This window comes from Python bivittatus, unplaced genomic scaffold, assembly GCF_059951505.1.
Source record: "Python bivittatus isolate LINGU-HERP-01145 unplaced genomic scaffold, Pbiv_v1 ctg000180_np1212, whole genome shotgun sequence".
Taxonomy (NCBI): Eukaryota; Metazoa; Chordata; class Lepidosauria; order Squamata; family Pythonidae; genus Python; species Python bivittatus.
Genome location: NW_028277047.1, coordinates 6,572,518 through 6,587,156, shown reverse-complemented (window position 1 = coordinate 6,587,156; position 14,639 = coordinate 6,572,518). Strand labels below are relative to the sequence as shown.

The following is a 14,639-nucleotide window of genomic DNA, read 5'->3' as shown; positions in this document are numbered from 1 at the left end:
CAGTCCTTGCGCTTACAACTGTCGCAGCACCCCCATGGTCATGTGATCATGATCTGGGCACTTGGCAACCAGCTCGCACTTTCAGTGGCTGCAGCATCCCGGGGTCACGTGATCGCCATTTGCAACCGAGAAAAATCAATGGGGAACTGCATGATTCGCTTAATGACTGCTGCAAAAAAGGTCGTAAAATTGGGCGCAACTCACTTAACAACCGCCCTGCTTAACAACAAATTTTACGGTCCTTATTGTGGTTGTTAAGTGAGGACTATCTGTATTGTTTTAGCAGCACAAGGGAAGCATACTGCTTATTCCAAGGATTCTCAGACTGTGGATTGTGATGCCAGGGGGGTCTTGAGCACATGTGCACGTTTCTTAAAAACCTGATGAAATTTGCAAAGGCAACGTTTGTGGATCATGTTCCAGGCCTTGCTGCTTGCTCAGCTTGCACAGTTTGAGAAGCCCTGTGACGTGCTGATTAAAATTCCTTTATGGAAAGTGAGTGGTTTATTTATTTCTTGCCCAGTCCTAAGTTTCAATGAATTTGTTAATTTCATTCATCTACCCATTTATTTTTTTAGGGAAGTTGCAGGAGCACGAAGTGTGAAAACCCTTGGCTTCCTCAGGAGCCTGATTCACACAGCAGGGTTGTTTGCGGTCACAGGAATTCAGCCCGTTCGGTTTGGTTGCGGCTTAAAGCCTGGTACAAACCCCCGCACTGGGTTAATTTAGTAAGTGGGTGAAGAGGGGTACGCAAATACAGCTGCCATGCAAATCAGGCTGGACCATTAAGCCACGATAGACTCAGGCACTGTGTGTTATGCGAACGCGGTGAACCCTGTGTTTGGTTCATTCAGATTTTGGGTGCTGCATAAGCCCAGCCATTGTGACTTTTAAACCACAGCTCAAGCCTTAGTATAATCTGTATGAGCCTAGTCAACTGGGACTTAATCATCATTAAAAAAATCATGATTTTAACTGGCAGGTACAGTGCTCTGCTCACTCTCCTTTCAGGTGCACGAAGGGGGTTTCCCTAGCCCAGTCGAAGGCAGCCTTGCACAGGACACAGAAGCCAGGCCTCTAACACAGTCCCGCACCCTGCCTCCGCCAGACCGGTTCAGATTTCTTGTAGCCGAGTACTCACGTGCATGGGAGAGGCGGCATCTGGCTGTACGCTCTGAAAAAAGTGAAATAAGGGAGAAAAACTGATCAGGCCTTTGCTGAAGAGGATTCCCTGCCTCCCATACCGCAGAGGAAGGATTCAATCTAATGTAGAATTGTAAGATGGATTTTTCTGCACCTCTACGGGAGCTGGTGAGACATTCCAGCCCCGACACTCAAGGAAAGGGGACAGGAGAATTCCCAGCTGGACAATGAAATCTTGTGTCTACCTCGCAAGAAGGTTGGACAAAGAGAAAAAAAAAAGCCCCCCCCCATTATTTTTATAAAAGACTGGAAACCTCTTATGGACTTTTTGCCAAAAATGGAAAAAAATGAATTGCCAATTGATGGATTTGCTGATTGGAAAGGGTTGAACATGGGAAGAAGAGAACCAAGTTGCAACTTTAAAGAGGGAGGAGAGATAATGAATTTGTTTGTAACTGCTGTAAAGAAGATCAGATGTCGTTTTTTTATATATCTTTTCTTTTTTTTCTGCCTGCACTGTCTTTTCTATTTCTTCTTTTATCTTTTATTTCTCTTTCTTCCTTAATTTCACTCTATATAATTTCCTGTTTATCTTTTACTTATGTAAATGTCTCTACTAAAAATTATAACAAGGAAAAAGGGAGGCTCCCCCTTGCCAGTTTCTCTCCCTTCCTTGCCAAATTAGCAATATAAAAAGCTGTCTAATATCAGGTTATTTTGACCAATCTCATCTAATATGATCAGCACTGACCGGCAGCCACCAACCAGCAGTGATTTAATCTGATTTGCATCTCACTTTTCCTTCGGGAGCTCAAGGAGATGTATGCAGCAACCCCTCCTCCTACTTTTCCCACCAACAACCCCGTGAGGTAGGTTGGGCAGAAAGGGAATGAGTGACCCAAAGCCAGGGACCTTCCATGGATACAGGTTTGAACTCAGGACTCTCTAGCCATCGTCCAAACACTATACCAACCCTACTTGGGGCTTTCTGTGTGAAAGTCGCTAGACAATTCATTCCCATCTTATTTATTTTGTGATACAAGGGTGTATGCTGCTTAATTTACCAGACTTGATATGGATCAAAAAAGCATTAAAAAATGTAAACGTTAAATAAAATTCCAATCTCAAGTCCCCAATGCGGTTATTTGCAATTAAAACCTTGCTCACCAAACTCTTTGCAAAAGGTCTTAAGAATAGGCATGAGTCTGTTATAACCAAGGGCCATAAGAACACCTCCCTCTAATCTGCCATTCTCTTTTGCAAAATGCAACACCCCCCCCCCTCTGATGGAGCATTTCAACTTGGGAAAAAAGTATTCTGCTCTACTAAACCAACTCAGAATCACAACTGGATGAAATGAGTTGAGAACAAAGGGACTGATGTATAGTTGCATCGATATGCTGTTTAAATTAGCCAGAATTTTCCAAACTTGGGGGAGTTTAACATACAACCAGAGGGCGCAAGTTGGGGATAACTGCAAGGGAATTGGACTCGTAGGAAGAACTCTGGGAAGAATTTAAATCAAACATATATACGATTGCTTTATTATTCATTGGCCTTGGTGACATGATGGTTGTGGAGCCTCCTGTTTGTTCTTTTGCTTGTTTTGATCTTTTTTTAAATTACAGTGGAACCTCGGTTTACGAACTTAATTCGTTCTGTGACTCTGGTCGCACCCCAAATTGGTCGCAACCCGAAGCAAATTTCCCCATAAGGTTCAATGTAATTACCGTTAATCCATTCTGGCGTGGAGGACAGGGAGGCGGCTATTGCTTGGAGGGAGAGTCCCCCTCCCTACGACCACGTGTCAGGGGCGGAAAAATGGCCGCGGACCACGTGTCAGGGGCGGAAAATGGCCGTGGATCACGTGTCAGGGGCGGAAAATGGCCGTGTATCCTGTTCGTACCCCGAGGCGGAGTTCGCAAACCGAGGTAAATTTTTGCGGCTGGAGCTGGTCGTAACCCGAAAAGTTCGTTAACAGAGGCATTCGTAACCCGAGGTACCACTGTATATCTTTTAGATCAGTGTTTCCAATCTTAGCAACTTTAAGATGTGTGGACTTCAACTCCCAGAATTCCCCAGCCATGTAGGAAGCCGTCCCCCTGAAGAGACCCAACCCCTGCCCTGGAAGTGGAGCCGTGCAAGGGCAACGCTGCCACGGATCTCCTGATTGACCTAGCCTCGGCGGGTGTCAGGACCGCCTTGCCACCCCTCTGGACACAGGAGTCGCCCAGAGTCCTGCGGCTCGGGGAAAGCCGGGGCACAAAAACGCAGAAATGGGGTAAGTGGCAGCAGGGCTGCAGGGGGGGCATGGCAGGGAGCCGGAGAGGGGGGAATTTGCCCCCTTTCCACCTCTGCACGATGCCTTCTCCCTGAAACTAACCACCCCGGCTGCCTTCGCACAACAGAGGAAACCAAACCAGCCCTGAACCAACATAAGCGTGTTGTGCGAATCAACCAAAAAAGGAGGGTGGGCTGAGTCAGAGGGAGGCAAAAGTTGTTCTGATGATCTATTAGTGTTTCTCAACCTTGGCAACTTGAAGATATGTGGACTTCAACTCCCAGAATTCCCCAGCCAGCATGGGAGTTGGGAATTCTGGGAGTTGAAGTCCACATATCTTCAAGTTGCTAAGGTTAAGAAACACCGGTCTAACCCAAGTCAGATCTCTTTCAAGCACAGCCAGGGTGGGGGCCAGACAAAACTCAGTGGGGCAGCTGCTCCAGAGGGCAGGTGCTAAGACCGAGAAGGCAAGCTTCCTAGATCCCATCAGATGACACTGCATAATGAAGGGGACCCAAGCATAGAGGTTGTGCAAATGGGCACCCCGATGGGTGGCAGCCACTTTGTAAGCATACTTCTAACATGCACCCTCGCATCTCTAAATGAGCTTGATTTCCTAACCCGCTTCTGATTTAGCATTTAGCAGGAGGCATTCAGACAGCAGACCTTGCAAAAAGTCGACGAGCAAGGGAAAGAGAGCCTTGTGCGACTTGTCCAACACGTTCTTCCTGGGGAAGGAAGCACTCCGGTAAACCTTCCTGGCGCAGACCCCCACAGCTGAGCAAGGCGGCAGCAGCAGTGGGTGTGTGTGTGTGTTAAAGGAAATTCACTGGAACAGAAACCATGGTCAAACCTGGTGGAGAAGCCCGCGTCCTCACCTTGAGCAGAGAATACTGGCAGCTGGCAATGACCACGCAGAACTGGAAGACCCAAATGTCTTGGAAGAAGCCCTGGAGGAGGAGGAGGTAGCCCAAGAAGGCCACCAGGGTCACCAGAAACACCACGAACACATTCTCTCCCACTTGACGATTCCTGGAGGGGCAGGAGAACACAGCAGGGCTAATAAACAGGATGAACGGCTGGCCCGCTCTCCTGCACACAAGGTTTTTAATAAACGCACAGTTCATCAACAAAAACCATCACACTTATGAAGAAGCAAGGCTTGGCAACTTTGGAAGGAGGGTGTTGAAGCAACTCCCCCCCCCCCAGGTTTTTGGATGGCGCACTCAAAAAAGCAGGCCAGGATCAAAAGGGAGTGGGGCCAGAACATCTGAATCAATGCCTTAAGTACAGTTAAGAGGATTCTTCCCCTGCATTTCTTCAGCTTTCCCTTCCTAAAAGCGACAATTTGGCAGCTATTTTTGAAGGGGATGGGACTCACCCAAATTTTTGGGAGGGAGGGTAGGGGAATGTAGCCCTGGGTCACAGTTCACACACCTTTGCTCTAAAGCCATGTTTCTCAAACTTGGCAACTTTAAGATGTGTGGACTTCAACTCCCAGAATTCCCCAGCCTGCATGGCTGGCTGGGGAATTCTGGGAGTTGAAGTCCAGACATCTTAAAGTTACTAAGGTTGAGAAACACTGTTGTAAAGGCTCTGCAGAAATTCATGTTTTCAACTTTCATATTTTGAGTTCAGCTATTAGCGCATTACATCGTTAGGCCAAAGATGGGGGTCAAGGACGGAGACAAGTTAGTGTTTTCCCTGAAAACTCCTGCCTAAAGTGAACTTCTCAATTCAATGGTCCCCAGCCGGCGCTGGACCTGATGGCTGGGAACAATGGGAATAGCTGGAGGAAACACTGGAAGGGCGTATCTTTATCTTCTCGGTCTGAAGTTCCCATAAGCCCCACTCAATCAGTAGAACCAGCAGCTTTCAGTTCTTTGGTCTATTTTGGGCTGGAAAGATGCCTAAATGAGAAGGTGCCAGCCAGCCATTCTCCAGGTCTGGAAGGAGTGTTTGTCTGACACTTTGCATGTTAACAGACGCCCCCTCTGCCTTGGGCTGGCCCAGAAAAGCAACAGAATTGGGTGCTCACCGGTCCAACAGAGCCAGCAGGGCCAACCGGTCGTAGCGAACACGCATCCAGTGCCCAGGAAGGACCCAAAACTTGTATTGACGGGGGTGGCACTTGTCCTCGATCATTAAGGTGTTTTCCTGGGACTCGTGTAGGGATTCTTGGTCCAGAAGGTCAAACTGGAGAAGGAACAGGCAACTGAGACATCGCTATCCCACCCCGCTTCCTCACCCCAAGAGAAGGCATTTTCTGGATTCACATAATACATTCGACCCAAATAGCTAAAAAGGTGCAGTGGCACACGCTCTGGGCTGCCAAAATGCAGGCAACTTCTGAGAGCAAATTTCAGCACGGATAAACGCTACGATCGTACGATTTACTGCGGTTGTCCTGAACTGGGTGTCTTCTAGATGTTACGGGACTACGGTTCCCAGAATGACCTGCAACTCCAATACTGCAGATCGTGCTGGGTTGGGAATTCTGGGATTTATACTCCCATCCTATCTGGGGCACTACATTCCAGTAGCACAATTCCAGTTTGGGGATGAAAAATGTTCTTTTTCCAACTAAGTTCTGAAAACCGTGAGAATTTTTGGTCACTGAATTTCTCCCCACCATTCTGCGTGAGGCACGCGAGAGCGGCATTATACAACCCCAGATCTCTAGACCTACTTTTAAGGAGCCTCAGGCAGACCCTTCGAGTCTCCAAGTCTCACCTCAGGGATCTCCAGCGGCACCCTGCGCACCTGCATACCCTGGAGGACCACAGGCCGGGGCTGCAGCAGGGAGAGGGCGGGGGTCCCTTCGGGAACTTCTGCAGAGTTAAAACTGGAGGAATGTGAGTGTCTGTCCCTGCCAAGGCAAATATAGAGCGATGAGACAGTTAGCACCAGAGCTGTCCCTGTGAAAGAGCCGCCCCACTAGGCCGCCCGACTAAACCTTTTCTATTGATGGCCCCATTCCCACACCAGTAATCTTTCGTTCGCCCTCCACCCCCTTCGCACAACAGGCTTCATGTAAAGGACTGATCGCTTTTGCCAGCATGTCCCAATTATCAGCATGGACAGGGTTTTTCACTGATTCCAAGGGCACATTAGAAAAGACAGCCTGGCCCTGCCTGGTACTCTAAATTATCCTAGGTAAGCACTTTTAAGCCACTAGATATCGCTGACTAATAAGGGGCTGAAAGATCCATCTGGCAATGGTGGGCAGTTTTTACAATGGCTGTGTTGAGTCTGCCGCAGTGATGGATTTTACTCATCACGGTTGTCTTTGTTTTAAAGTGGTTGTTGATGGTTTTATATGTGTGTGTGTGTGTGTGTGTGTGTGTGTGTGTGTAATGATTGCAATTTTTTAACTGTTGTGAGCCACCTAGAGTCACTTAGGTGAAATGGATGGGCATGCAAGTCAAATAAGTAAGTAAATAAATCTTAGGGTATGCGTGAAACAAAAAGAAAGTTTGTCTTAGAACCCGGGACAATGCAATGGTCTGTGGGAAAGACCTTGGGAGACACGGTGAAGAGACACTGCCAAGGGAACAGTCAGATAAGAGGGAACATAGCCCACAGCTGGATAATGGGTGGGGCAAGAGGCTCAGAAGGGACCCTCCCTAGTTTCTTGGGCTGTATAGGAGACAGGGGGAGAACTGTGCTTTCAGATTTGCAAGATTTGGTTACCATAAAGTCAAATTAGCTTATCTGGTTGTGTTTCCTGACTGGTCTACCTACCAGGTAGGGCTGACAGACAAATCATTGTATTCTGAAAGTTCTGCTAAATCATTTTGGATGAAAGAAAACCTGGATAGGGTAAGTAGGGCAAGGCTGACACGCATCACCCCTTCTCTCCTTCAGCAGCTATCCTGCTGATGTCCTCGGCTTTTTCCATGTTCCCTCCATCCCTTGAACACTTCTACCTGAAGCAAGCGTGTTTTGGTCTGCATCTAAAAGAACAGCCCTGATTCATTTTGTGGTACAAACTACAATTTCTAAAACATGCAATTGGGTTACCCCAACCTAGGTAATCCATGCACAGATCAAAACATCCGAACTCTGTACATTTTGGTTCCAATATGGTCCACCTGAAACCAGGTGCCCTGTGCATGAATTAAAATGGCCTGAACCTGGTGGCCTTTTGCAAGGCCTTAAAGACTGGTTTTGCCATCGAGCCTGGGACCCTGATAAAGTATGGGTGAGCCTGTTTCCTGATTGTATAGATTATGGGATGTTCTGAGTGTTCTCGGCTGCTATTTTATGCTGTTTTATGTTGTCTGCAATTTTGGTTATTGTTTTTATTCTGTTTTTAATGGCTAGACAGCCAGTGTCATGTATATGAGATGGGTGCCCATATAAATTTATGAAACAGGCCATATCAATTTAGTAAACAGATAAATAAATAATAAAAACATCCTAAGTAGATGCATTTTGATCCCAACGTGGTTTCTCAAACTAGGCATCCATGGACCAAAACATCCAAACATGAGCATTTCCATTCAGCTGAAGACTGCCCGAAACCAGATGTCCTATGCACAGAACGGTTCAGGCGCAAAACATTTGGCACATGCAGACTGTACCCCTCTCCCTTTTTGGAAACGTTTCCCACATGCCCCACCCACCGCTGAAAACCTTCTTGCAAATCACTGGGGGAACATTTTGGCAGCTAAAACGGAGACTCACCAGCCACTGTTGGTGGCATGTTCCATGCCAACTTGCTGCCCCACTGGGTTCTCGTAGCCGCCCCCTGCAAGCCCAAAAGTGTAGGAGCGTCGGACTCCTGGAAGGAAGGGGGATAAAAGAGAGAAGTGGATCAAGTAAGAAACTCCCGGTGCAAGCATTTCCCTTTGGGCAGAGAAATTGCTGGGACCGTTAAAAAAAAATCTAGAAAACCCATCTCTATGTTAATCCAAAAAATAGGAGAGGACTGGGAAAAAATTCATCTCAACTAACACTACAAAGTCTGTGATTATGGGCAAAGCCTGCTTATATACAGTAGCTTGCAAACAGGGAGCAAACCCCACACTCACTAGCACTGAAGATGTTACCTAGTTGGGTAATAAAACGTCTGCAGTCAAACAACCAAGCTCAGAGAGCACCAAGGACTCCATAGTTCAACCCTGAGCTACAGATATTCTCTTCTGGTGGTCTTCTGATGTTCTTAGGTAATGCTTCAATAAATGCAATTGCTAATAATACGGTCCACGCATCTAGGGTAAATGGTGTGAAACAGGGCTTGCTCCAATCAACACAGCCAAGAGTGAGGGATGCTGGGAGTTGTAGTTCAGCAACTTGTGGAGGACTATAAGTTCCCTACCCATTAAAGGAGCTGCAAGGTCTGTCCTTCCGAACAAGTGCCCCCACTTACCGCTCTCGTCGTAGAAGTAGTGGACTGCCCCTTCCGAGGTGTCATCAAAGTTGCAGGCTTCGTGGATGGCACCACGGGGCAGCAGAAGAGAACTGGCAAACTGAAGGGCCGAGGGCAGGGTCAGCGCCCGGGAGTGGGAGGAGGCTCGACCCCGTTGAAGGTCCTGCAAACTGCACAAAGGACGGGGTGAGAAGCCGGGTAGCAGCCACGGGGCAAAGGCTGAGCCGTTTGCACGAGGGCTTACCTCGGTGGGGAGCCCATCACGGAAGACGGTGGGGTAGGATTGCTGCCTGCATTGTGCCTCCGTCGCATTGCCTGCACACGCTTCACGCCGCTGGAATGGTCTGATTTGGACAGCTCCTCCCCGGGGGCAGCTGGAAGAGAAAAGGCAAAGCCAGAGTTGTGGAGGGGGGTGCTCTGCTAAAGAACCACTCACCCACATTTTCCCACGATCAGCTTAGCTCCACACGCTGCGCTTGCCATTTGAGGCGGCATGAAAACAGAAGCCAAAGCAGATGGGGCTGCTGACGCTCATTGGGCGCGCATGAAAAACTTCAAAGGGGATGGGCAGGTATCAACTTCTCCCTGGCAGCACCTGCCCTCTGGCTTTGTAGTCCCCCAGAAATCTGTATGGGTCCCACCCGTTGATATTCTGAGAGCACTAAAGATCTAGCTATTCTCCCAGGCTTTGGGACTGAGCGAAGGGGAGGGCTTGCAACATTTTCTTCTCACAGGATTTTGTTCTGTTCTGTATAGTTTTTTGGATGCAGATTAATGGTTTCTTTATTTTATTGTTCTGGCTTTGATTAAGTAAAGCAGTGGTTCTAATCTTAGTGGAGGGCAATTTGGGCATATCCTGGGGGTCATGGAGCAATTTGTAATTGCTTGTTTGTGAGCTGAGGATCCAGTTTGGAACTGGAGATGCTTGTGCAAAACAAGAGTCTGGTTTTTTTTGGGGGGGGGGGTTAATGACATTATTCAAGACCAGGAAAAGGGGTAATTGAGTAAAGCAGTTTAAGAACCACTGATGTAAAGGGTCAGTTGGAGCCGGGCATTCTTCAAATGTATGTGAATAAATATGTAATATCAATAAATCAATAGGTCCAAGGGCAGAAGTAGACACCCATATGTTCTCCTTACATTGTTCTCTGACCACAGGATAGCTTCACACAACGTATTGAAACCCAAAAGACAGGCTAATCAAACAAAAGGGCTATGTTCACCTATCACGCAGGGCCCATACAGATCAGTCAGATTCTGGCTAAAGACATCACTGGGCTGGGTATGTTTAGCTGGAATGGCTAAATTGTGGTTCAATTCACTGAACCTCAAACTAGCCCAGATCTTAGTCTAGCACGCTTGGAGAAGTCAAGAGAAAATTGTTTCCTACTTTTGGGGCTCTGCTCAGGGGAAAGGGCTGGTTTCTTTGGGGAATCTGTCTTGACTCCTGGTGACTGCCTGGAACAGTTCCTACAGCTTTCTTGGCAAGGTTTTCGGAAGCAGTTTGCCCTGGCCTCCTTCTTCCCAGGGTTGAGAGAGGAACTGGCCCAAAGTCACCCAGTTGGCTTCGTGCCTAAGGCAGGGCTAAAACTCAGTGTCTCCTGGTTTCTAGCCTGATGCCTTAAGCACTCCACTAAAGTGGCTGTCCTCAGGAATCCTAACCACTTCCAATGTTGCCTGTGTAAAAAGGGAATTTTCCTCCCATTCCTTTTCCAGCTCTTTCCAGGAAGGGGAGAACAATAGCATCTTGGAGCCTTACCTCCTCCGATGGCCCCCTCAGCCTGCAACTCTCCCCGCCAGCCGGGCTGGTTAGCTGACTGGCTGCGCACGGCGCTGCCCAACTCCTGTTCTCCCACCAGCTTCCCTGCGTGGGACTCCAGATCCGACTTGGAGACGGTGAGAGAGCCCGGAGGCTTCCCTTCGGCCAGCTGGTTGCTGCCGTCCATGCTGAGCACTCTGGCGTGGGTCTTGGCGCTGGTGGTGCTCCCGGTGCGCTGGGCATAATGAGAGGGCTTGGGGGGGAGCATGGAGTTGTCCGGCGGCGGGGGCGGCGGGGGCTTGGTCTCAGCCACCGGGACGCTGTGCCGGCCATGCTGGGCCGGGGTGTGGCGCTCGGGGGAGTAGCAGGAGGTGCTGGAACTGCTGTCCGAGCTGTAATTGTGCTGTGAGTGCAAGCTGGAGGCCCGGCTGAGGTCACTGCAGTCGCTCGAGTCCTCGTCAGCAAAAAAGCCCTCGGTGTAGGCCTTGCTGTCCAGCAGGGTGCAGATGGGCAAGTATGCGCTGCCGTGCTTCCGGGAGAGGCGGTGACGACCCTTCAAGCCCAGGTCCTTCGGCCGGACCACTTGCTCCAGCTTGGGGCCACCCCACAGCTCGGTGTCCCCTTTGACTGTCTCCAGGGAATTAAGGGTGTTCTGGGTGTCAAAGCTCAGCTCTCCCAGGAAAGCCAGCTTGGGGGAGCGGAGCAGCTCGCTGTCCGAAAGGGCATCTGTGTCGCTGCCCCCGTCTGCTGGGGGAGACGAACAGGGCCCAGCCTCCTCTCCCGGGGCCCCCTCTTCAGGGCCTGGCCCCAAGGAGGGGCTGTCCAGGTGGGTAGAGTTGGTTTTCTCGCTGCGGTAGCTGCTCAAGGTGCTGGGGGTCTCCTTATCGGTGCCGCTGAAGCAGCTGTCGGATGAGCCAGTCTTGAGAGGACCTTCCGGCCGTGGCTCCAGGGGCTGGTACTCCGCCCCGGAGTGGTGTTTCTCCCGCCGGTTGTGGCTGCTGGTCTCCGGCAGGGCCAGGCTCAGGAAGCTGTGGCTGAGCTCTTCGCTTAAGCTGCTCTTGAGGAGGGGGCTGAGTGGGGTGTCCCCCACGCTCTCCGATTCACTGGGGGTCCAGCGTGGGGCCTGTGACCCTTGCCTGGCGGGGGGAGACTGCTCAGAGGAATCGGTGCTCTGGACCGACGTCTGGATGGGGAGAGATGGGGGCTGCTTCCGGAGGTTAACGGGGAGCTCTCCTTTGGGAATAGAAAGCAGGCTGGTTGTTGGGCCTTCCACGTCGGCGGATGCTGCTGGAGGTTCAGCTAGAGAAGGGCCCAACAGAGAAGACAAGGTTAGGCTCGTGTTTGCAGGAAAAAAGGCCTTTGGGGCAGTGGGCCCAGCCCTGGGATGGGGGTGGGAGAAACCAATGATTTGGGTGCATCTTGTAAAACCGGCAGAGCAGAGTTATTCATTCTTTTTAAGGTGTGTTGAGTCTAATCAAAACCCTGCTCAATCACAAAAGCTCCCTGGGGTCTTTCAGCCTGTCCCTCCCTCTCAGCCCAAAAGCCAGGGTCGGGGAGTGGTTCAGGCACCAATTAGGGCAAGAACCTGAGTTCTAATCCACCCACAGCTCCAGAAGCTCCCTAGGGGATTTTGAACCAGTCACTCGCAGCCCAGCCTACCTCACAGGTTTGTTGTGGTAGGGAAAAACAGACCTTGTACTACACATAGTACATATCAGATAATGATAATGATAATAATGGCTAGGCAGTTACATACAGGAAGGAAATACTGCCTGTGCCAAAGGGCAGTGTTTACCTTGAAAGCACTTTTCCCCACCTTGCTCAATGCCTCCTCCTTTTCCAACCCCGCTTCCCAGAACTCCAGAGCTTACCATGATTCTCTGGGGAACAGCACTGAAGCATGTCTCGGTCTGCTGCTGTAACAATGACATTGTTGCTTCCCTGCTCTCGCACAAGCTCCTTGATGTCTGCAGGAGAAGACCTTGATGGAGACTTGTCCAGACCCTCCCACCTCCATGCTTCCTCTGTGTCCCCTCCTTTAGCTACAGGGCAGCCATGTTCTAAATCAGTGTTTCTCAACCTTAGCCACTTTAAGATAGGTGGACTTCAACTCCCAGAATTCCCCAGCCAGCATGGCTGGGTAGGGAATTCTGGGAGTTGAAGTCCACCCATCTTAAAATTGCCAAGGTAGAGAAACACTGCTCTAAATGAGAGGTCGGCAAACTTTTTCTCGAAAGAGCCAGATCCCTCCCACCCCCGTGGGCACAGCTGGCAGGTCTACAGGCCAAGTAGTATAACAGCCAGTGGACAGTGCTGGCCTGCCGGCAAGGAGGCCAACAATAAACCTAGGACGTCCCACCACCAGCCCTCTCCTGGGAGCTCAGCTGAAGCTTGGGCCTGGCAATCCACCTCCCACCAGCCTGTCCATTCTTAGCTTATGGGCCAGATAAAAACAGACAGTGGGCCGGATTTGGCCCATGGGCTGCAGTTTGCCAACCACTGTTCTAAACCACAGCAGAAGAGAGGACGTCATGGCAAAAGGAAGTCAGCGCTTAGGGCCTGTATCCCTACTTCCTAGCTCTGTTTACTCATATATGATACACTTTTATATATATGTATGTATGTATATGTATACATGCTCATATACGATGTATACACACACACACATACATGCAGAGTCGTGTGAAAAAGAAAGTGCACCCTCTTTGAGTTCTATGGTTTTACGTATCAGGTGATAATAAAAATCATCTGGTCCTTAGCAGTTCTCAAAAGTAGGTAAATACAACCTCAGATGAACAACAATGCATGACATATTACACCATGTTGTAATATTGTATTTGGTGTAAATTGTACACCATTATTGTACAAAAAGAAAGCCAAAATGGAGAAGACATGTGTGAAAAACTAAGTACACCCTTACTGCTTCCATAGGTATGAAGAGGCTGAGTAGCAGCCAAGTGCTGCTAATCAAATGCCCTTGATCAGTTGATCATCAGCAAGTGTGATTACCTCTATAAAAGCTGAAGTTTTAGGAGTTGGCTGGTCTTGAGCATTGAGATGTGTGTTAACACAATGCCAAAGAGTAAAGACATCAGCAATGATCTTAGAGAACCAATTGTTGCTGCCCATCAATCTGGGAAGGGTTATAAGGCCATTTCCAAACAATTTAAAGTCCATCATTCTACAGTGAGCAAGATGATTCACAAGTGGAAAATATTCAAGACAGTTGCCAGTCTTCCCAAGAGTGGGCGTCCCAGCAAATTCACCCCAAGGTCAGACTGTGCAATGCTCAGAGAAATTGCCAAAAATCCAAGAGTTACATCTCAGACTCTACAGGCCTCAGTTAGCATGTGAAATGTTAAAGTTCATGACAGTACAATTAGAAAAAGACTGAACAAGTATGGTTTGTTTGGAAGGGTTGCCAGGAGCACGCCTCTTCTCTCTAAAAAGAACATGGCAGCACGGCTTAAGTTTGCAAAGTTGCATCTGAACAAATCATAAGACTTCTGGAACACTGTCCTTTGGACAGACGAGACCAAAGTGGAGATGTTTGGCCAGAATGCACAGCGCCACGTTTGGCAAAAACCAAACACAGCATATCAGCCCAAACACCTCATACCAACCGTCTAACACGGTGGTGGAGGGGTGATGATTTGGGCTTGTTTTGCAGCCACAGGACCTGGGCATTTTGCAGTCATTGAGTTGACCATGAACTCCTCTGTATACCAAAGTATTCTAGAGTCCAATGTGAGGCCATCTGTCCGACAGCTAAAGCTTGGCTGACATTGGGTCATGCAACAGGACAATGATCCCAAGCACACCAGCAAATCTACAACAGGATGGCTGAAAAAGAAAAGAATCAAGGTGTTGCAATGGCCCAGTCAAAGTCCAGACCTCAACCCGATTGAAATGCTGTGGCGGGACCTCAAAAGAGCTGTGCATGAACAACTGCCTGCAAACCTCAATGAACTGAAGCAATGTGGTAAAGAAGAGTGGGCCAAAATTCCTCCACAACGATGTGAGAGACTGATAAAGTCATACAGAAAACGATGACTTCAAGTTATTGCTGCTAAAGGTAGTTC

The 14,639-nt window shown here is 49.0% G+C and overlaps 1 protein-coding gene across 1 annotated transcript in view; it reads right to left on the bottom strand.

Moving 5' to 3' along the window:
* PCNX3 (pecanex 3) overlaps window positions 1-14,639 on the bottom strand; it is a 49,496-nt gene that overhangs the window by 24,034 nt on the left and 10,823 nt on the right. Inside the window, exons 5-13 of the mRNA XM_088137457.1 lie at window positions 12,429-12,524; window positions 10,558-11,856; window positions 9,043-9,172; window positions 8,799-8,968; window positions 8,114-8,210; window positions 6,158-6,293; window positions 5,463-5,620; window positions 4,303-4,456; window positions 1,142-1,174 (exon numbers count right to left, since the gene is read on the bottom strand). Of these exons, the coding sequence (XP_087993583.1) occupies window positions 1,142-1,174; window positions 4,303-4,456; window positions 5,463-5,620; window positions 6,158-6,293; window positions 8,114-8,210; window positions 8,799-8,968; window positions 9,043-9,172; window positions 10,558-11,856; window positions 12,429-12,524 (2,273 nt within the window). The remainder of the gene's footprint in view (window positions 1-1,141; window positions 1,175-4,302; window positions 4,457-5,462; window positions 5,621-6,157; window positions 6,294-8,113; window positions 8,211-8,798; window positions 8,969-9,042; window positions 9,173-10,557; window positions 11,857-12,428; window positions 12,525-14,639) is intronic.